The sequence below is a fragment of the Anomalospiza imberbis genome, chromosome Z, assembly GCF_031753505.1.
Source record: "Anomalospiza imberbis isolate Cuckoo-Finch-1a 21T00152 chromosome Z, ASM3175350v1, whole genome shotgun sequence".
Lineage (NCBI taxonomy): Eukaryota > Metazoa > Chordata > Aves > Passeriformes > Viduidae > Anomalospiza > Anomalospiza imberbis.
Window position 1 is genome coordinate 27,555,278 of NC_089721.1, and position 21,656 is coordinate 27,576,933.

At 36.9% G+C, this 21,656-nt stretch overlaps 1 protein-coding gene across 6 annotated transcripts in view; it reads left to right on the top strand.

Annotated features, from left to right (window-relative positions):
* The window catches only part of TLE1 (TLE family member 1, transcriptional corepressor), a 69,163-nt gene that overhangs the window by 31,642 nt on the left and 15,865 nt on the right, over window positions 1-21,656 (top strand). For 4 of the 6 annotated variants that reach the window (XM_068176267.1, XM_068176268.1, XM_068176272.1 and 1 more), the window contains 5 exons: window positions 7,238-7,442; window positions 8,170-8,186; window positions 16,021-16,137; window positions 19,216-19,269; window positions 20,871-21,023. In XM_068176267.1, coding sequence (XP_068032368.1) covers window positions 7,238-7,442; window positions 8,170-8,186; window positions 16,021-16,137; window positions 19,216-19,269; window positions 20,871-21,023 — 546 coding nt within the window. The remainder of the gene's footprint in view (window positions 1-7,237; window positions 7,443-8,169; window positions 8,187-16,020; window positions 16,138-19,215; window positions 19,270-20,870; window positions 21,024-21,656) is intronic. The other 2 variants (XM_068176269.1, XM_068176270.1) reach the window with 2 other exon arrangements.

Here is a 21,656-nt window from a genome sequence, read left to right on the forward strand (position 1 = left end):
TTTCATGTGGTTTTTAGATGGAGAAGACTTGGTGAAGACACTGTTCTTTATTTCTGAAGGGACATTCTCTTCCCACATTAGGCACTGTGGCTTGTTCACATAAAGATAGTTTTCAAACAACTTCTACAAACTCACATTCTTGGCTCATTAGCTAGACATGAAGTGGGAGGCACTTTAGAGTTTGTTTACTGTCATAGAGTGTGGTTTTCTTCCTGTCAGAATAGAGGATTTAAAAGATAAGGAAGCAAGGAAACCAATTGACCAAAATAAACAAATATTTCAAAGGAGGTGGTTAGAAAATTAAGAAATTATAGTGGTACCTGACTCACTTTTCTAAAACTTGTTTAAACAGTGAGAATTGGCATGTGGTCTAGTGGCAGGCCTGTCACTAGCAGGGGGGCTACAGAGTTCATAAAGGAACTGGAGCATCTCACTTATGAAGAAAGGCTTACAGACTTGGGCCTGTTCAGCCTCGAGAAGAGATGATTGAGGTGACAATGATGTCCTCATCATTGTCTATCAGTATCTGAAGAGAAGATGTCAGAGGATGGATCCAGGCTCTGCTTGGTGGTGCCGAGCAATAGTACAAGAGGCCACTGTCACAAACTAATGCACAGGAAGTTCCATTTGAATATGAGGAAGGACTTCTTTACTTTGTGGGTGACCTAGTGCTGGAACAGGTTGTCCAGAGGTTTTGGAATCTCCCTCATTGGAGATATTCAAGTACTACATGGACACAATCCTGTGCCATGTGCTCTAGGATGACCTGGCTTGAGCAGAGAGGTTGGACCAGATGTCCCCCTGTGGTCCCTTGAAGCCTCAGGTGTTCTGTGATTCTGCAGTCTGCAAATCATAATTGGTAAGGTTGGAAGAGACCACTGGAGGTCATCTGACCTACATGCTTCTGCTGAAACAGGACCGCCTAGTGGCAGTTATGCAGGACCATGTCCATACAGCTTTTGAGTATGTTCAAAGGTGGAAACTCCAAAGCTCCCTGGGTAGCCTGTGCAAGGGCTCGGTCAAAAATGAGTGTGTTCTAATGTTCAAGACAAACCTCCTATGTGTTAGTCTCTACCCATTGCCTTTTGTCTTTCATTGAGCCATACGGTGATGGGCTATAAAGGTAAGGGACTGGGGTATGTCATATGAGGTGGGGCTGAGAGATCTGGGACTATTTAGCCATCTCTAGACATATTGTTGGATGCTCTCTGTTTTGTTCATGTCTCTTGTAAGAAGAAACCCAGAACAGGGTATAGTAATCCAGCTGTAGTTCCCACCGTGATAAGTAGAGAAGAAGGATCCCCTCCCTAGACCTGCTTAGACTTAGCAATACGTTGCTAAGAAGAAGGATCCCCTCCCTAGACTTAGCAATACATTGTCTAATGCAGCCCAAGATGCCATTCATCTCCTTTTCCACCAGGGAACATTGCTGCTGGCTCATGCACAGTTTGGTATGGAAGGACCTTTTCTGCAAAACTGCTTTCTAGCTGTGTGGATCCCAACATATATGAGTTTATGGTATTGTTCCTCCTGGTGTAGGATATTGCACTTGCCCTTGTTGAATGTCATGAGTTTCCTGAGAGTCCATTTTTCCAGCCTGTTGAGTTGTCTGTAAATGTTATCTCAGCTGTCTGGTGTATCAGCCACTCTTCAGAGTTGCATACAGTCAGCAAAAGAAAGCAAACTCAGACCTTAGTTTTGTAAATTGCTGTAGTGATACTGAAGATTAAGGTTGAAATAGGTCAGAAGGAAGTGTCTTGTGGGGACTATTAACACACTTTGTGTGGTGATATTATCAAGGAAAAAGAAACATGTAGAAGCATTAAGAAGGAAACATGACAGCTGCTGCCAAAGCAAAATTGGAAAATGGAGCAGTAAGCAGCGCATATTTGGTATTTCATAAATAAATCTGTTTACCTATGATAGAAAGGTTTGGATTGGAAGAAACATTCAAAGATCAAATCAAACCCCTCTGTTACGGGGACAGGAACATCTTCCACGAGACAGGTTGCTCAAAATCCCATCCAGCCTTGACTTTGAGCACTTCCAGGGATGGGGCATCCAGTGTCTCACCACCCACAACATAAAAGTTTTGTCATTGTGTCCACTGTAAACTTACCACCTTTCATTGTAAAGCCACAGCCTTGTTCTGTAGCTACAGACCCTGGTAAAAATTTTCATACAGACCCACTTTGTATATAAAGATCAAAGTAAGGTCTTCTTGGAGCCTTCAGACTAAAACTCTGTCTTTTTTTCTTAGGAAAGGTGTTCCAGCCCTCTTGGATAATTTTTGTTGGCCTTCTTTGAACCTGCTGTAGCAGGTTAATGTCTTTCTTGCACTGTAGACCCCAGAGCAGGGCATGGTACTCCAGTAAGCATCTCATGATGTTGAGGGAAGAAAAGGAACAGAACCACTTCCTTTGACCTGGTGGCCAAATTATTTTGATGCAGCCCAGGATACAGTTGGCTTTCTGGGCTGCAGATGCAGTAATCCAATGATTTATCTTCTAGCACCTGCCAGTCCTTTACAGCAGGGCCATTCCTAAGCCCTTCATCCCCCAGTCTAGGAATTGTCACAGCTCAGGTGCCAGACATTGCCTTTGGCCCTGTGGAGCATCTTGAGAACCTCATGAGATGGTCCCACTTCTCAGGCCTGTCAAAGTCCATTTCGATGTCACCCCTTCCCTTAAGTGAATCAATTGCACTGCACGGCTTGGTGTCATTTGCAAACTTGCAGAAGGCACAGTCAGTCCCATTTCCTGTGCTATTGATGAAGGTCTTGCGTAGTGTTTGTCACATTTTATGCTCCTGAGGGACACAGCTTATTACTGTTTTCCACAGAGGTGTGAAGCCATTGACTCTTTGGGTTTAGTTTCATTGAAACTTCAGATGCAGTCATCCAAACAGTTCCTCATCCATGTAATAATGAACTATTTCTTTGAGTGGCAAGAATTTTGTGAGGGGCCATATCAAAGACATGCCTCAAAGAATCCTTAAGTAGATGGTATCTTTTACTCTTCCCATGTCCATGGATATTGTCATTTTGTAGAAGAATGTGAATACGTTCTTCCAACTGATTGTTTGTTGTCCTGAAATATGTTCTACCCTACAGCTGAAATACTCTTTGGAAGGTACTTACAGAAATTTAAATGTAAGTATTAATTAACAGCTTAGAGTGTCTATTGAGTTTCCTCCTGCCAAATTTGACTGCTGGTACTGTGGTTTGTACATACAGGGCTTTTGTTTTTTTAGGATGAGGGGAAAACTGGGATGTGACAGGAGCATAGGTTTGATTTCCTTCCTTTTTTGAAAGGTTATATTTGCAATACTGGTTTTAAGAATACCTTTAAAATTGTTAGGAGGTGCTTGCTCAGCGACAGTAACGCTGTTTTTTATATGCCAAGTTTTAGGTCTTTATGGTTTAGTTATGGAGACACTGGGAAATAAAAACCTGAGGCAGTAAAACCTACATCTAAACAGTACAGTCATATGAGTTTGTAATTCCTTTTCTCCCTTTGCAAATATTAAGAACTTCTGGGTTTGCAACAAAATGGTGGGTGAACTACAGATATTTTTAAAATCGCTGCTGTGTGGCTAATTATCTTAAGTGCAGTCACTTAAGTATGCATCATTGCGCTCTTCTCTACCTTCCCGCGTTCTTCTGAAAGTGGACACAGTCTTTACTCTGCAAGTAATGGTAATAATTGGTACTATGACAGACCTGTTACTCATCCTTTTTTGAGCACATTTCTTATGGCAGATGTCTAGTTTTTAATTAACTGCTAATGAACATGCCTAGTAGACCATGATACTGCTGCCAGCCTACTCCATTTTATATCTCACTGCTGCTAAGCTCTTAAAAGGTTACAGAACAGGCATTAGTGTCTTCGAAGTGATGGGAAAGTGATTATATGTATAACATAATAGTTTGTAGGATCTACTATAGCAAATGTTTAGTTACTGAATGCATCTGGTGAACATTGCTGTTATTCCTCCCCCTGGTCTTTATTTTCTTCCTTTGTGTGCAGCACGTAGTCCTTTTATCCCTTCTACAAAGATAATACAATATGCTTTTAAAAATAAATTTTTTTTAATAAAACAAATATGAACTTCTGGAAAGGATCATCTTTGTGGATGATCCCTCGTCTCTTAGGGAGAACTTCAAACCTGTTATGAATAAATAACACATAAGCAATAAATCAGTATATAAAAGACCTGAACAGCAATGAACATCAAATAAACATGAAATCATGACATAAATTTGGTGACTTAAAAGACCATGATCAGTATTTCAGTTTTAAGTCAGTTTCATGTAGTGCCATATTTACAGGTAAATAACCATCTGCAAAGCTACAAGAACATGCAGAGCAGCTTTGCAATGCACTTGCAGCTCTCACACCACACCTTGCCCATTGCTCCCCACTATTTGTGTGCAATACCACCAGTGACCACAGGACATAACCCTTCCACTCTCAGCTTCAGAACCTTTTATAGAGCATTAATCTGTTCCTCATTTCTCAGACTTTCATAATGTGTGGTATGTAGGATACAAACCAGAGCCAGGGAAATGGTAGGTAACGTGCCCCTAACATTTCTTAAAATGTTAACCTGTTAACGTTAACCTTAAAATGTTAATGCTTCCTGAAATCAAGTGGGTTAAGTTGCTTGCTAATTAAATGAAGCAGGAGAAAGATGAATAAGCATTATCTTCGTACACTTTCCAAATGGTAGGGACAAGAATGGAAACAATTTAACTCATGTTCCCTGTTTTAACCTTCTGGTGGTCAATCTGCAAAAGAAGCTAGTTTGAGTTTATTGTTGGAGAAGGGAGGAGGCTTTTCTTCATGAAACCAGTTTGGAAGGAATGAATCACTTTTTATTCTTAGGCAGTTGCACACAAAACTAGGTAATGTGGGGTGATAGTGCAGCTGGGGACAAGTAAGACCGATGCCAGCAATGCTGCACAGTACTGCTGATTGAAGTTGCCTCAGAGCTAGAGTGCAGATGACTGACCTGGCTGAAATGGTCAATGAGGAAGGAGGTGAAGAAATTACCATCTCTGAGAGAGGCTGCCAAAACAACAGGTTATCACCTGTTGTGAGGAAATGTGCTGGAAACTACTGAAGTCTTGGTTAAGTGTGGAGAGGGATGTCATATTGTTCTTTAGAGGCTGGATTCAAAAAACAAGCAAAACCCCCAAACCAAACTTCTGTGGTGCTGTCAGACCTTACAGTGCTCCTGACTGATAGTTCTTCAGTTAAGAGAAGCTTCACTAGCAAAAACTGATTGATACTGTAGAAAATGGTCTACTGTATTAACTACTTTAAGATCAAAATGATTCCTAATGCTTCCTTCAAAATGTTGCCTTCTGTAAACACATTAAATTAGAAGAATAAATTCTCTTTTACCTTGTTTTCTAAACATATTGGAAAGGGTGATTATTAGATGTATGTTTTGAAGTGTAGACTAGCATGGCTTTTTATGCAACATTCAAAAATTAATTCCTGATATGTGGTGCGAGAAAGATTTGGTAAATGTGTGGCTTTATAGAATTGACTGTGGCGGGATTGTGGTAAATTTAAAGATTGTGTTGTAATTCAAAATAAGTAAATGATTGCTGCATGACAGTTGGGACAGCAGAAAAGTGAAAAATTAGCAAGTGCAGTGCAGAGTTCTTGAATGTCAGCCCCTGTGTCTGCATAACTTTATAAACACCTCAAAGCGTGTCTTGGGGTTATGAGAAGTAAAAGTGGAGTTCAGTAGTAATATATATAAATAGTAATAAGTAAATTCATTCCTATGCCAGTAGATGTTGTACAGGTATTGTTGACAGGTTGTCTTGAAAAGACTTCACACCTAAATAAATAGATAAAATATTTCTGCATTTTTTGAGTTCAGTTTTTTTGGTACAATGTGTGAAATATTGTAAGCTGCAGTCCAGGCATGATTTCAGTAGCTGCCAGTAGTACTGTAAAAATTTTATATGTTATTACAGGACCACTAGCATTCACCTGGTCAAGCTTGAGTTCATCCTGTTCAGACATATGTTTATTTGTCTCCTTTTCGATCCCATGAATTGGATGGCACTCTAGCTTTTTCCTGGTATCTTCCTTGAACAGAGGGATAGTGGAGAGTGGCCAAGGTGGAGAGAATTGTTATGTCTTCTATTCATATGCCCAGACAGAAGGAAGCAGGAGAGAGAGGCAGAATACCTGTTAACCTGGAGCAGATTATGGGAGCTATGACTAAAGTAAAGGTGCTTTTGAAGCTTCATTTTCTAAAAAAAAAACCAAAAAAAAAAAAAAAAACCAAAAAAAAAAAACAAAACAAAAAAAAAAAACCAAAAAACAGTGCTAAGCATTTTAGGCAAATTAAATGGATAGCTGAACTTGGTAAACATTAATAAAACCATGGAAGCTTTAACTAGAAAATATCTTAATATTTAAACTATGGGTAAGACATGTAAAATAATGTAAAAACTCTGTTTCTAAAATTACTTACAGATTATTTTAGCAGATTGGTTACAGGGTTGTATGTCCATTCATTATTATTTTGATCTTGCAAGCTCCTTTTAAAACAGGTATTCATTAATACCATGTTTCTTGTTGAGAATTCCATGCCATCTAAAATACCTGGATTTTCAGCTCAAAGCTGGCCCCTAAACAGAATGTTAAATCATTTCCCCTCTTTCCCTTAAAAACCTTGACTAGAATAAAATGCAAATTAAACTTTACTAAATATGAAATTCATCATATCTTTTACATTCTTGAATATTCAGGATAGAAAGGTAATTGCTGCTTCCAAACTGAAAGAAGAGAGGGATGTGAATTTAAATTAATCTTGCCCCTGGAACTTTTTTTTTTTTTCAGAGCAGTGATGCAGCTTTCTCTAGAAAGGGAAAGGTGTTTGATTATTCTGCTGCTGTTCTTTGTTGCCAGAGATGCTGTGGCAGGCAGTAGCTGCCCAAAACAACCTATAGTTGCTGAACTTATGCATCAGGCTGCAAAACAAGTATCCAGATAGTTTTTCTGGGATGTGAGCAGAGTTGTCCTCAGACAGCATGGTACAATGCAGTGTATAGAGTATGGTGGGTTAAAGTGGGGCTAGATTAAGAGGAAGCAAATAAATGTCAGAAACCACTGTAGATTCTCTATAATTAACCAAACTTCTGCCTTATCCTTCCCAAACTATGTGCTGTACATTGTTCTTCTGGGGATGATGATACCACTGGGAACAGCAGCAGCAGTTGCAGGCTCAGCATCTCTCCCATGGCCATGGACCTCCAGTGCCTCTAACGCCGCATCCATCAGGACTTCAGCCTCCAGGAATCCCTCCACTTGGAAGCAGTGCTGGCCTTCTTGCCCTCTCCAGTGCTTTGGGTGGGCAGTCTCATTTGACAATAAAAGATGACAAGAAGCATCACGATGCAGACCACCACAGAGGTGAGAGGCATGGCAGGCCTGATTAGGACATTGTCAAATTTGTGCATTGCTGCAAATTATGTGCATCTCTAAAGAATTCAAGTTATATAGAATGAAAAAAAAACTGTTGGCAAACTTTAAAATGTCTGCATATAAACCACTGAAGCAAAATTCAGCTTGGAATTTTTCAATATTTTAAAGGGGATCGCTAGGTGTCACCTGCTCTGTACTTTGCAGGGCCTTTTGACATCCTGGTAAATGCTTAGTTGTAATAGCAGTGGCCAGCACCATATTGTGGAAAATTGTTAAACTGCATAATGGTGATTTTTTTCAAAGAAAGTAATGTTGTTAAATGAGTGGGTGGGAAAGTAGGGGGAACAAGAATTTAAATTTTGAAGTAAATGTGTTCAAGATTTAGATAGTTGCATCTGTTAAGTTTCATAAGCTTAAATTCTAGTACTCATATTGGGCAAAATTGCACTTGACTAATTTTTGAAAAGAAAATAATTTATTCTGTCATGAAATAAAACTAGGCTTTGTGTATGGTTAAACTGTAAATCATGTTTACAAATTACTGTAATTTTCAGGAAATCACTGTATTAGGAATGTGCAATGACTTACATAAATAAAAGCCATTTTAAAACTGTTTGTGGCTTGTGTTCTAATTTTTCCCCCCTTTTTTATTTCTGTTCTTGCCTCTGTGTGTGAACGGGCATGTCTGTCCATTTCTTGGTTACTGCGGGAGCAGACAGAGAGCCAGGCACAGTAAGTACCAACATTCCTGCTAATGTTTCCACTTCCAATAATGTAATAATTAGATGATGTACTGTTTGTCTGTTTTGTCTTCCTTTTAGTTATTTTTATGATGCAAGGCATATGTGTTTTCTGTTAAGATATGTCTTGGTTTATGCAGAACACCAGATCATTTGTTTGATGGACTGTATGAAGGAGTCTTGTTTCTGAACAGAATGCTTTTAGGTAAACTTGAAATTTAGCTTGCTTGTTGAAGGCAGAAAGGGGGCATGAAGCTGCAAATCAAAAAGGATGTTGCAAATACAGCATTTTTAGTCCAGAGATAAGATTTTTAGTCTCTATGATTTTCAGATATTAGAGTTGGAGAAGAGGTGAGAAATTTAAATGCAAGAATTTTAAATGTGTCATGATGGTGTTTGGCCCTCGGAGGTTTTTTTAACTGCATCTGTTTAAGCCATACTAATGTATTTACTGCTTAATTTGTGCTTCAGGTATAACTCCTACCGTGATACTTTTTTTCCTGTAGACATAAGCTGTAATAGAATTGGCCATGGCTGAAAAGCCCTCTAAAGAACTACTTGCTGCTTTACATGCTGTTTTGTTTTGAGTGATATTGCTGTATTAATCTGTCAGAGATGGTCATGTGCAATTTAATTCAAGTAACAAAGCTCATTCTGTTTGTTTATGTCAGAGATGAATTTGGGCTCTATTTTGTTCCTTTTCTCAATTACAAAAGACAAGAACTAGGAAAAGTTATTTGACAGATAGCTGTACAGTACTAAACTTCTGACTTTTATTGCTGCTTATTTAATATATATACAAGGCTTGCTTGACAGTTATTTACTGGAAATTATCTGCATATCTTTTGCAGCAGTCTTTTAGTTTTAGATTACTAAGCAAGAAGCATTCATTTCAGCTTGCTCAGTGTTATTAATCACAGCATATCTGCAAAAATAATTTTAAGCTGGGTTTTTATGAAGTCTCTTGACTTATTGAGGGCTTTTTGCTCTGTGTGGGACATACTTCTTTGAGTGCTGTTAGTTGACTGCAGGAATCCCTAGCTAGTGATGGCTCTGTGTTTTGATTTGATTGTTATGTTTCCTGTCCTTGCCCTGGTCCCAGCTTCCCCTGCCCTGTGCATCATGTAATTTGGTTTAATTAATTTTTAGTAACTTTGGTCAAGGGTTTGAATTTAAGATCATGTGCTTAGCATTGTGAAATTTGGACTCTGAATTAATCTTGTAGCTGAGAACAGTTCTTGCCTATGGAAGGAAAACTATCAAAAATTAAACCTCACTTTTGGGTTGTGGGAGAGTTGCAGTATCACTTGCTTTGTTCACTATAGATGTAAATTTTACTTAAACTATGTAAAATTGTTGCTGCAGTTGCTTCCATATCCATATGTCTAACTGATGATTGCTTGCTTATTACTTGAAGCAGACTGTTTTTATGCTGGTTTTATCAGTAATTAACTTTTAAATAATCTGAGGCTTTATACCATAAAGGAATTTTGCCATGTGGATATATTAAGTTTTGGATATTGCACTATGGTCATTCTAGCTTTTTTTTTTTTGGTCTCAGTGCAGGATAATACTGCATAGCTAACTTAAACTTTAATAGCTGAATACAGGTGAACTTGAACTTAAAATTGCTTAAATACATTGTTACATCAAAATCTTGACTTAACAGTAAAGGACACCTTCAATGAAAAAATAATTCAAGAGATAGTTCAACTCTGTGTCTAAAATGATCAGCTGGAAATTATGGGCTCTTCAAACTTCTCTAGTTCTCTTGTATTTTTAATAGAATTTTCTTTTAATGTAAAATATATTTTTAAGGATAATAGGAAATGGGTCCAAAGTACACAAGGGATAGCAGCAGATCTGTTTGGTTATTATGTGTGGTTGAAATCACTTAATAACATCTGGATCATCAAGATAAAATCAAATTGATTTTCAGAATAACATTTTAAAAGTAATGGTGCTGGTAAAAATCCTGACAGGCATGCTTTCATCATCCAAGACACCAAACCCCAGGCTGTTTGTAACAAACACAAACCCCAGGTTTGTGTTTACCTAAATTCACCATGATGTTTGGTGTTACTGTGCAGTTCTACAGTATGATTTCCATCAAGCATGTCTACCATGACCTTCAGGCATTATCAGTAGAAGCTAACAGTTCGAAATGTCAGTTTGAAAAGTTAAAATTTAGTGCATGTCTATGGGGTTTTAAATTGAGTTTTTGTGGCATAACTTTAGAATAAAGTGTACTGTGACAGATTGTAGTATATTAATTTTTAAATTAGATGTGGATTTTTTTAAAGTCTCCTTAGATAAGTAGTAATAAGCATTTATGTATTGTATGTGTAGAAATAGACCAAAATTAGTGAAATTCCTGTATTTATAAATTAATACAGACATGGTTTCATTGTTTTTTATTTTGACCAGTTTAACTACTTTTGTTATGTCTGAATAGGAAGGGCTACATTTTTCTTTTATATATTAGCTCAAGTTCCAGAAAGTAAAACGAAGAAAAGTTTTTTGGTAAATGCAGGTTTGTGTAATGAGTAACATATAAGTTAGTAATTATAGTATACTTCCTACATGAATGCTAAAACTATGTTGTCAGATTTAAATTGCATGCCTACTGGGTTATGGCTGGTTTTGGCTGATTTATCTCTTAACCATACCAAACTGGGTCGTGTTATTGTGCAAATGAAGGCATCCCTTCTAATGTGGCAAATTCTGGCTGTAGGTAGTGAAGCCAGGCAAAGGAAGCAAGTTTTGCAACTGAAACTGAAAGCTTTGAGATATCAATATAAAAAAACTTTGATGTCTGCATTTTTTTTCTTTAGGAAACATGCTTGCAGCAGTTTTCAAACTGGTGTTCATTTATCACTTGTCTTCCCACTATTCTAGTATACTGTTTGGACAGCACAGAAATTTAAATGCACTCTGTTTTAACAGTAGTAATTTTCACCCAGTGAAGTCTTATTTCATTGTGTGCTTAGCATTTACATTAGTTGGTATTTATCTTTTGTCCTCATGAAAAATACTGAGCTTCCTAGGTCCTAAGACCTAGGAAGTATTAATAAATTTTCCCAGACATTTTTTGCCTTCATTGTTGTGTAAATATTGCTATTGTTTTGTAAAGCAAATGCTCTTTTCCTACAGTAGGAAAATATTCTGTACTCTGAGCTCTCTATCCTATTCTTCACCTCCCAGTCTTGGAGGTGGACATGAACAACTGAGTGCTACTTTTTGGAAGATATGTGCAAGCTGTTTTTGTTTTGTGTTTTAATTCTTTTAATGGGGAGAAGAAAGTCATAGAAATTGTTATATGGAAGTTTAGGGTACTGATCAGCATACCACAAGTTTGTTTCTTGGACTTTTTGAAGAAAGAATGTCTCCAGTAGTTGCTTATATGGAGGAGCTCTGGGTTGCTATGTTGCAGTTTAGTTTGTAGCTGATAGAAGGCAGCATAAGGTTGATGACAAAGGACAATGGGGTTGAGGTGGTCTGGTAAAAATTTTTATGGATACCTTGATTTTGACAAACAGTAGCTCGAAAATACTGAAATCAACTTATTCCTTGTAATGTCTTTTGATTGTAAAATCAATATAAATGAAAATGGTGCTTGAAAAAAAGGTGAGGTCAAGTAGCTTTCCATCAGGAGTAATTGGACACAAAACCTACTGACTTCATAAGTCAGCTTTTGGGTTTTTGACATGCATGTTTTCAATAAGCATATTGAACAAATTGAAGTTAATGATTCTGGAGTAGAATAGCTTTGAGTCCAATCTTCTTATGCCTATCTGGGGGATATTAAAGTCCATCTTCCAGCATCTACTATATTCCTGTCAGTGAGTCCTAACTGACTCAACTGATATTTTGTGTGTAGTTGTTAGACTTGATCCTGTTTTGCCTACTCAGCAAGGAATTGCACCTGTTCTGTCTATCTGTGCATATCTGTAGATAGCACTCGTGTGTGGTGCAGTGGCAGGGCAGAGGTCCTGTGCATGGTTAAATAAAATAAACACAGAGACTCTACTGAACACAGCAGGCAAGCCCAAGTTGTTAGCTGTGGTAATTGGCTGTGATGGCTGATGGCTGTCCTTGGCATGGATGTACAGCAAGTCAGGGAATGACCAAGCACAGAGCAAGCCTATGTGTGTGCACATCACTGGGGAAAAGGGGAGCGAGAGGACTAAGGAGCCCAGCACTAGAGAACATCTTAATTGGGACCAGGTGCAGTTGAACCATGTGCACAGATGTATTGTAAGTACTGTTATTTAATTGATGTAATGATCAGCATAAAGTCAGTTGTCGGTTCTCTATGTACTATTCTGTATGAATTGTCTGTGCTGCATTATAAGTGGTATAATGGGATAAATGAGATACTCTCAGCCTGCACCTCTGGCACACATAGTTGAGGTTTGGAAGTGGTTCCTGTGGGGAGCAGTGTGGCAGTCAAAGAGGTGCATTTGAATAATGTGCATTATATCCCTAGTAGGGAAAATACCTTCTTTCTATGCATCAGGACTAGGTTTTTGTTCCACATTTGCCTTCTGGTGATTTCAGTATTTAACTTTTGCTGGCAGCAGACTTGCTTTAGGATCACAAGTTGCTTGTTGTACAGCATTTATGCGGTCTGGTAATTCTGACAGGAGAACACATAAAACTTGCTCTGATCTGAGCTTCATGATTTGTAAATGTTGCATTGGTAATCCTTAATAAACTGAACTCTTAGGTATGAAAGGAGTATCCTCAGTCATGTACCTAATCTGTTGAAATTAAGACAAAATAACAATTGATGCAGTTTCTCTTTAGGATATAAACTATGCCTGTATATATATCTTTTTGCCCTTTTTGCATAAGCTTAATCATTATTGAAATCTATCCCTAGCTGAAAATTTCTGTAGAGCTATTTAAAAAAACTATAGCCAAATCAAAAATTCTTGTCCTGCTTTTGAAAATAAGTCACTTGTTAGTTGACCTAGTTAGGAGAACTAAACAGATTACTCTTCTAAATAGAAGATAAGAATACTTTAATGTTGTGAAGCTGTTGCTGCTGTCTTCTGCCTGACTCTGTTTGATAGTGGACATACAGCAGGTACAAACTCTACCAGAGCTAAAATGAGGAAAGGTGGCTTTTAGCATGCTGTTCTCACTGTTGTTTGAACCTTAACATTACAAGGGTGAGAGATATTAATAGCCCAAGGCTTTTATGATCATGTCTTTACCAGTTCTTGTTTGTATTTTCATTTATTTAATTTGTTCTTCAGTATTCTGGATTTACTATTTGCACTATTTTAAAATATTCATATTTTCACATCGTTAAATGAAATCTTACATATTTGTTGGTTTGAATTATGGTAGTAGTTTACAGTAGCAAGCTGTTTTTTTATTTACCTGATTTTAGTCACAGTTGTTAGAACTTTCTTGAACTTCTGTGGGAAACAAAGCAGGAACTTCTTAATTTTTGAGTTTACTCGTAGATTTTGCCATAAAAAGAGCACAATCTTTTTTGCAATTTCTGATGTAGCTGTTGGGAAATGAGCTGCTCTACAACAGCTTCCTAGCATGGATGCTCTGATCACAGGGATCAGTGGTTAAAATTAATATGGTAAGTCATAGAAAGGTTGTGTAAATATGACATAAGGGATATGTTTTGCAGAATAAGCTTGTGATATAATTACATGTTTGTGTGAGAAACCATCAGTCTTTTGGAGAAAAAACAAATCTTATAATCTTTGTTTGGTGTTTAGGACACAGTGGGAGTTGGGATTTCATACATTACAATTCACAGTTTTGAAATTCCACAAGACAAACAGTATAAAATATTGTCAACATTGCCTAGGTAGACTAAATTAAAAAAGAAAACAAATCAGCTATTGTAGTTAAGCCTATAGTTTGTCTAATTTTGCAAGCTGTAACTCCAAATAGCAGGTTTGCTAAATATTTTCCAGATGTTGCCTCTTTGCCACCTTTCTGCTAGTCGCATTTTTTTTTTTGAAAATTTAAGTAAGGAGCTGACTTTATTCTCTTTACTGCATTTGCTTTAATTGTTTTAATCTAAATTCTTCAGTAGAAAAATAGATATTTTTAGTTATTTTTATTAATGAAATTATCTCTTAACCAAAAGACTTTCTTCCTTAAGAGGAAAACACCTCTGGTCAAGTTTTAATTGACATCTTGCTTCTTAAGATATTTCTACTGCTACAAGCATGACGGATTTAACATTAAAATATTGAAAATTAGTTTTAATGGTTTTCAGACTAGTGAATCCCTGAATTTGTGTGCATCTGGGAGGAGATAAGGGGTTAAATTCCAAATGTATTTGTCAAGGCAATTAGTTCAATGATCCAACAAGCTCACCTTTTAGCCACAAAACATTTTGGTAAAGACATTATTTTGAGCTTCTTTATACTGAATTTCAATAGACCCTCCTACATGCTTTATGTAAGCCCTTTGGCATTTGTTTAGCTTGAATAGTCATGCATAAAAGAGCTTAGAGTTGGCTTTAAAGTGCAGCTTCTGAATTACGAAAAAGAGGATTCAGACTGCCTTATGTACCCTGTTTCCTTGTCCTTCTCCCTGGGGCTAAGCATTTGTGTCTGAGCAAAACTATCTTGATGTCTTCAGGTTTTAAAGGGGAAGCTATTCAGTGCACAGTTCTCTGGCTATTTGTATGAGTTTACGATATATTACAAGTAAATATCTCTTGCTCTTGGGTAGATCTAAATATGTCCTTTGAAGGTTTACACTGAAGTTAATATTGGTATTAGACTTCTCTCTTGAGAGAGATACGTGTATGGATGTAAATACGTGTTTACTTATATATTTATGTGAGCCTGTATTTATTTATCTAAGCATGTACTTGGCTTTTAGGATCTAAGCTTACCAGTTCTTTGTGAAAGGAGATTTTTTTCTCAACCCATTCAGTATTGTTCACAGCATTAACACATCAGTGAACAAATTGCCCTCTTGCATATGCTAATCCTGCACTTAAAAGAACTCATTGTAACACATTTTAATGCTTTAGCTGGAACTGAGATGGAGATGGGAATCGGGAATCGCAGGCATATCAAATCGTCATGTGACTGAAAAATGTCTAAAAATGCTCTTTGGGTCAACAGTTTGTTCTTAGCATAATTTAGCATGAATGAAAACAGTCCGTGTAGTTTGAGGAAAAGATTAGTCTTTGCTTTTGTCTTTTGTGTGCCTGTGTTGGCCTCGTTTTTTTCAGATCAAGTCTGATTAAGCAACACTTTAGCCTTAATTTCACACTAGTAGTGAATGTTAGGCTGAAAGTAAAAATATTTGAACTTTGTTTGCAATACATTTGTTGAAAGAATCCAATTGGAGTTTACTCCAGCTGACAATTGATTATTGCATAACCATATTCAGCATATACTTTTTATCAAAGCCTCATCTATTTATGATGTTCTACAAATGACTGATAAATCAGATTATGTAGTAAATATTTTTATTATATGTAATCTGAACATTAAAAAATAATAAAATCGTTTTTACTTGCTCATGAATAAACCGCAAGCCAGCTTCTTCTCCTAAACAATAAATTCAGTTGAATAAATTAGTTAAATAGATGGTGACTGACAAGTGAACTAAACTTTTGATAAGTTGAACAATGAAAAGCCAAGCTTCTTAGAATTCGTGAAGCTGTACATGTTTGCCTGGAGGACTTTGTTTTGAATTAAATTGAATTAAAAGACTAAGTACATATCACTTTTCTAAAACATCTATCACATAAAATTGAGTTTTTAGGAATATATGGAGGAATCCTAAAAGGAATTTTTGATTAACCTTGTTTTTTGTCTTTGCAGAGTAATTCTTTGTTGGTCCCTGACAGTCTACGAAGCACAGATAAACGCAGGAATGGCCCTGACTATGCCAATGATATCAAAAAGAGAAAGGTGGATGATAAGGATTCCAGCCACTATGTAAGCAAATCTGTGTCAAGGAAACGATTAATTTATTTGCACATATTGTGCTTGCATGAGGAGTAAAAGAGCTGTGAAGAACAAGGCAACTTTTGTATGGCTGAAGTAGTACATGAATGTATGTGCCAGAGAGGCACAAGATTCAGATTTTGGGAAGAGTAGTGTCTCAGTAGTTTGGGATATTGTGAAGAATTGGTCCTCAATTGGAGTAGCTGTTTGGTATTCACGTGTGCTCTGGGGCATTTTTCAGAGTTTGAGTGACATTCTTTCTGGACTCCTCAAGAAACTGCAGGTTTGTTTGAAATGGAGGATTTTGTTATTGAGAGGAGTTTGGTAAATTTTAATGATAAGTAGTTATTACCGTGCTGAGTTATAATTACCATTACAAATTGCATATGCTGTCAAGCTGTACCAACTTACTGAATTTTACTTCTGGCTGATAAGGCAATTTCAGTAGAAAGCAAATTGAAATATTGCAAGTTCAGAGTTTTGTGTTCTGCGTTTTTAACTAGCTTGCTTGTTGCTTGGCTTTAAAGAGACACTTCAGTGCAACGATGTGTGTGAACATCAGAAGGTTCACATAGGCTTTTGACTTAAAGTCTAAATTCTCAGCCAAAACACAGGATGGTACTTAAACAGGCCTAAGAGACTAGGACTGGTGTGAGAGTACAGAAAAGCAAAATTCAAATCTATTAGAACATACTGTACTTTGATATACCAATAATGTGGCAAATTGTCTGGTTTATGTGATTCAGATCACTAATTAGTTCTTGGTTACTGAAACCCAAGAGAAAATTAGGTGCCATTTTATTTTCTCAGTATTTGGTAGGGTAATTTTAATTTCTCTCCTCTTGGATAATATCTTTGAGCAGCTATTAGATATTTTAGTACTGTTAGTGGTTTTACAAGTTGTAATTCCACCACTTTCTAATTATAATGTTTTAATTACAGAAGGTTTTGGCAAACTTCCCCATGTTACTCCCGTAGCTTTAAGGATTTGATACTCTATTGGCATTTTTCATTTTAAATATTTGGAGATTAAGCATTCTTAAGCTATGCTTGATATAAAAAGGAAGATAAAGTTTAACTTGTTTGTCTTCTGTTTCTACCATAAAGAAATGTAAAGGATGCTATTGCACAGGAGAAGCAGTTTTTAATCCACATTTTAAGTATGTTTCTGCCCTCTGTTTGTTTGAAATGGATTTTACAACTAAAAGCAGCATCAAGTTAAAAAATGGAGCAAAGCAAGGATATTTGAAAGTTCCTGATTTATTCTAATCTTGAAGATGATTTTTTTGAAGGTCCACCAATTAAGCAAATACAGATCTGCTGATTTTGAGCTTATTTTAGAGGAATCCCTTGTAGAGACAAGGAAATACTGTTTGTGTCAAAAGGGACATAAATGAGTTGTAGGACCTGTAGCTTTTGGAATAAGAATAAAAAGTGAAATTTTTCCCCCTTTTTAACTTTTGACTAATTTTCATATTAGTACCTATGTAGTTTCACTTCATGGATTTATTAGTGAGGAGACTCTTCTGATATTAGTAGAAGTTACTGGAGATGCCTTTGATAGTCCCAGGAAGTTTCTATTTATTAAGATGGCAAAGTCACTAGGGTTCACTTAAACATAGCATTGCAACTAATTTTGTCCTCCTTCAGAGGGGCGTTTCTGGCAAACAAGTGTCCCTTCTCCCACAGTATCCCACATTCTCCCACCTGTTCTAGCACTCTGGGTTCTTCATACTTCTCAAGAGGTTGCAGATAAACAGAGCTAAATCTTCCCTGTCCTTTGTTTTCACCTTTTGATTAGACAGCTTCCTGGTAGCAAATAGAGTGACCATTCTGTGTCCAGTGGCGCATTTGGATCCCTAATATGTTTGTGTTATTTCTTGGAGCAAAATTCAGCTGTTAACAGAAGGGAAGGGTTGAAACTACCTATTGGTTAGGGAGTATTTTCAGTTGGATTTTGGGCTTTTTTTTTTTTTTTGGTTGGTTGGTTTTGGGTTTTTTAGTTGGTTGGTTTTGGGTGGCTTGGTTTTGTTTTTTTGTTTTTTTTTTTTTTTTAAAGCATTGTGGCCTGAAGTGGTAGAAAGTATTTAGTGTTATATGTGAAAGCTCAGACACTGTGAAAGCAAGAGATGGAGGACTGTTGAGCAGCCTTGTATGTCTGGTTTGTTTGCATAGAAGATTTTTAACTAAAAGTACTTTTATTGGAAATATGAGACTTGCTCCCACAAAAATTTAAAGTTTTGACATTCGCTTCATTGTTTGATTTTGAGTTAAGACTTGCCTTCTGATTGAAACACTCTGGAGTGCTGTGGAAATCACTAGACCTCTGTATCAGAGTGTGTCTGCTGGGGCATCCTGGCCTCTGTTGGAGAGAGGGACCAGGAGGCACTCCAGTAACAGCAATCATTAGTAGACCAGCTCAGGTGAACATCAATCTAAATGAAACCATCAAAATGCAGTTTGACAAGCTGCAGTAGAATATTTCTGTTTAGGGACATACAAGTATTTTGCTTTTCTTGGGCAGAAATGTTGAAATTCCTTGGTATTTCTGAATTTTTTTCTTCCCAGAACTTTTGATTTCAAAACTTGCCTTTCTGAAAAAAAGGGGCAAAATGGTACTATCACTTTAAGGAAGATGATTCATCAAACATGCCAAAAAGCTCCATTTTCCTGAAATCTGTTTTTTTTGGTGTTTTTCCAGGTATGCGCAAACAGCACTTTCTCTAAATTAACACAAGATTAGTGTATGAACAGAGTACCTTCCTCTTTTAGGATTAGTGATAAGACTATTTATTATGGTAATAAAAGAGAGGTTTTGGACCATCTTGCACTGGCAGTGAGATCCCCATTTTTCAACTAGTTCTGCCTTACTTGGGTTTTACTATTATAGCAGAAATAAGGTGTTGTGTTTCTGTTTTAATTATTCTCCCTACTGCTAATAACTTAACAAAAGGTTTTTTGCTTTTTGTTTAGGAAAAACAAAAAATGTCTGAGTAGATGCATAGTCTTTCTGTCTGGGCTCTTATTGTACTAATTGAAATGAACACTATATTTATTTATTTTTAATAGGACAGTGATGGGGACAAGAGTGACGATAACTTGGTTGTAGATGTATCCAATGAGGTAACTTTTTTCATTTTTGTAGTCTTGACATTTGCCTAAAGGTGAAAGGAAAAGTACATTTAGTTGTTAGAAGAAAAATAATCCTCTGTGGATATGTTAAAATATTCACAACTTCTCCTTTTTATTAGTACTATGTCTTCCTCTGAGATTTATCTGGTTGCCGTCTCAGTTTTTCCTTCTGCTGCTTTGTCCAGGTCTGTTCTCTCTGCAGCTAACATTATGACACTTCCCAGCTGCTCTGTAGTGTAGAGGGTTGTGGTGAACTGCATGTGGATGGCTGAGGTTTTCAAACTTCTGTCTTTGAATGAAAAAGGAAGACATTATCTAAAGTTGTATTTCATAGTAGGATTGTTATTAAAAAATTACCTTAAAAATTGCATGTATTTAAATCTCCTCCGTTAAAGACATTTTCCAGAAATGCTGGTTTTTTTTAGAATGAAGTTAGTTTACAAGATTTTCCAGAGATTGTAGACACTGTTTTTCTCCAGGGCTGAGATTTGGTAATGGCATCGAGGTAAAGGAATCGGTCCTCCCTTTTCTTTATCTTTTATTTCATATAACACACAGATTTAAGAAGCCTGAATATGGTAGTGAGGTTCTTCAGATCTGTGAAAAGTACACGAAGAGAAGCTGGTAGAGAGAGAAGTGCCCTCAGTAGCCCAGGGTGCCCAAACAATGTCAGCCAAGTAGAAAAATGGGTGTCCAACTAGTGATTTTAGTAATCCTTTCAGAAGATCGGCTTACAATGAACTGCTTAATAATCAGCCAGTAGACTTACTGTCCTTTTGTGAGGTGTGATTTCTCCCTGGTGCTATTCTTATGAGCCAGAGGAGCGTGGAGAACCTGCAGAGCTCTGATAGCATTGTAACTCATGGGGCTGGCTATTTCAAGTTAAAGTAAATGCAGAGAGTGCCTCTGGAACAGAGAAAAATAATCACCTGAGGGGTGATTTCAGTTTTCCTGTAGATGTAAGTGGCAAGGCAATTATGGATGGTGTTTAGCAAAAATGTGACATGTATTATGGCATATAAAGATCCCTGTATGGGCCATTCCACTTAAGAGTTGGACCCGATGATCCTTGTGGGGCTCGTCCAACTCAAAATACTCCATGAAATCTGTGAAGGTATGAGTCTGCCTCTTCTTCTGAAGTTAGAGATAAGCAAGGTCTTTATCATCTATAAGAGGTTATTGAAATGTTTATTGCAACTAGCAGAGCATGGAGAACGTACATGATAAAAACTGCGTCAAGTTACTGCAGTTTCTGTTGGTCTTCCTTGTTCTTTCCACGTTTTCCACACTAGCTTTAGTTTGTACTTAGGAATCCTTGGAAGCTCTGTGCTTGAAAACGATTTATGATTACAGTGTAAAATAAAAACAGATTGCATATTATGTGACTTTATGTGCTTGTCTAGGCTGATGAAGGGATTTCAGCTTTTTTTTCTACAAAGATAACAAAAAGGCTTGTCATTTGAACTTGCTGTTTAAATTTTTCTACTTTGGTGGGGTTTTTATGTTTTTTTTCTTCCATAGACTCCTTAGTGGTGTTAGTATACCAGTTTATGACACAATTCTACACTGTTCTTCCCTTCCCATTGTTTTAGGATCCTTCTTCCCCAAGGGCAAGTCCCACTCATTCACCACGTGAGAACGGTATAGATAAAGCCCGCCTACTGAAGAAGGATGCCTCCAGCAGTCCAGCATCTACAGCCTCTTCAGGAAGTTCCACTTCCCTCAAATCCAAGGAAATGGGTCTGGTAGGTAGCAGTCAGTGTTCCAGTTAGTGTTCTTTCTTGTAAAATCTGACTCTCCACTCTTCTGCATCTACTTGGTACAAATTACCTCTCATTAAACATTTGAGGCTGAAATTGCCTACTGTTTTTCTGGATCTTTAAAGTATTATTGAGCTTTCTTTCTCAGCAGTATTTTCTGCCTTGTTTTGATTTCTTGTATTTCCTACATTTCTGCCAAACAAGTTGCAAATTTATTACACAGAATAAGAGTGGCTTAAGCATTGGTTTGATTTTTTTTTTTTTTAAGTAATAACTTATGGTTTAACATGGCCTGTATATAGTCACTATGAAGTTCTTCAGGCTTTTTTGTTAAGCTCTTCTAAATAGGCTGTTATTCCTTGGAAGCTTTTTCTTGTAGTATCACTAATAATTTGATCTGATTCTCTGTGCCATGGTTTTTTTGATACTATCAACTATGGTGATATTTTGGTTTTGCAGTCAGATTTTCTGTGTCAAATAATAATTGAGATATTAATGATTTCAAACTAAAGTGGTTTGGTAATGCATACTGTATTTTTCTGAAGAAAAAAAGGAGCTCAGGCATTCCTTTTTATATGTCAGTAGAAGAGGGAAAATAACTTTCTATTTTTATTATTT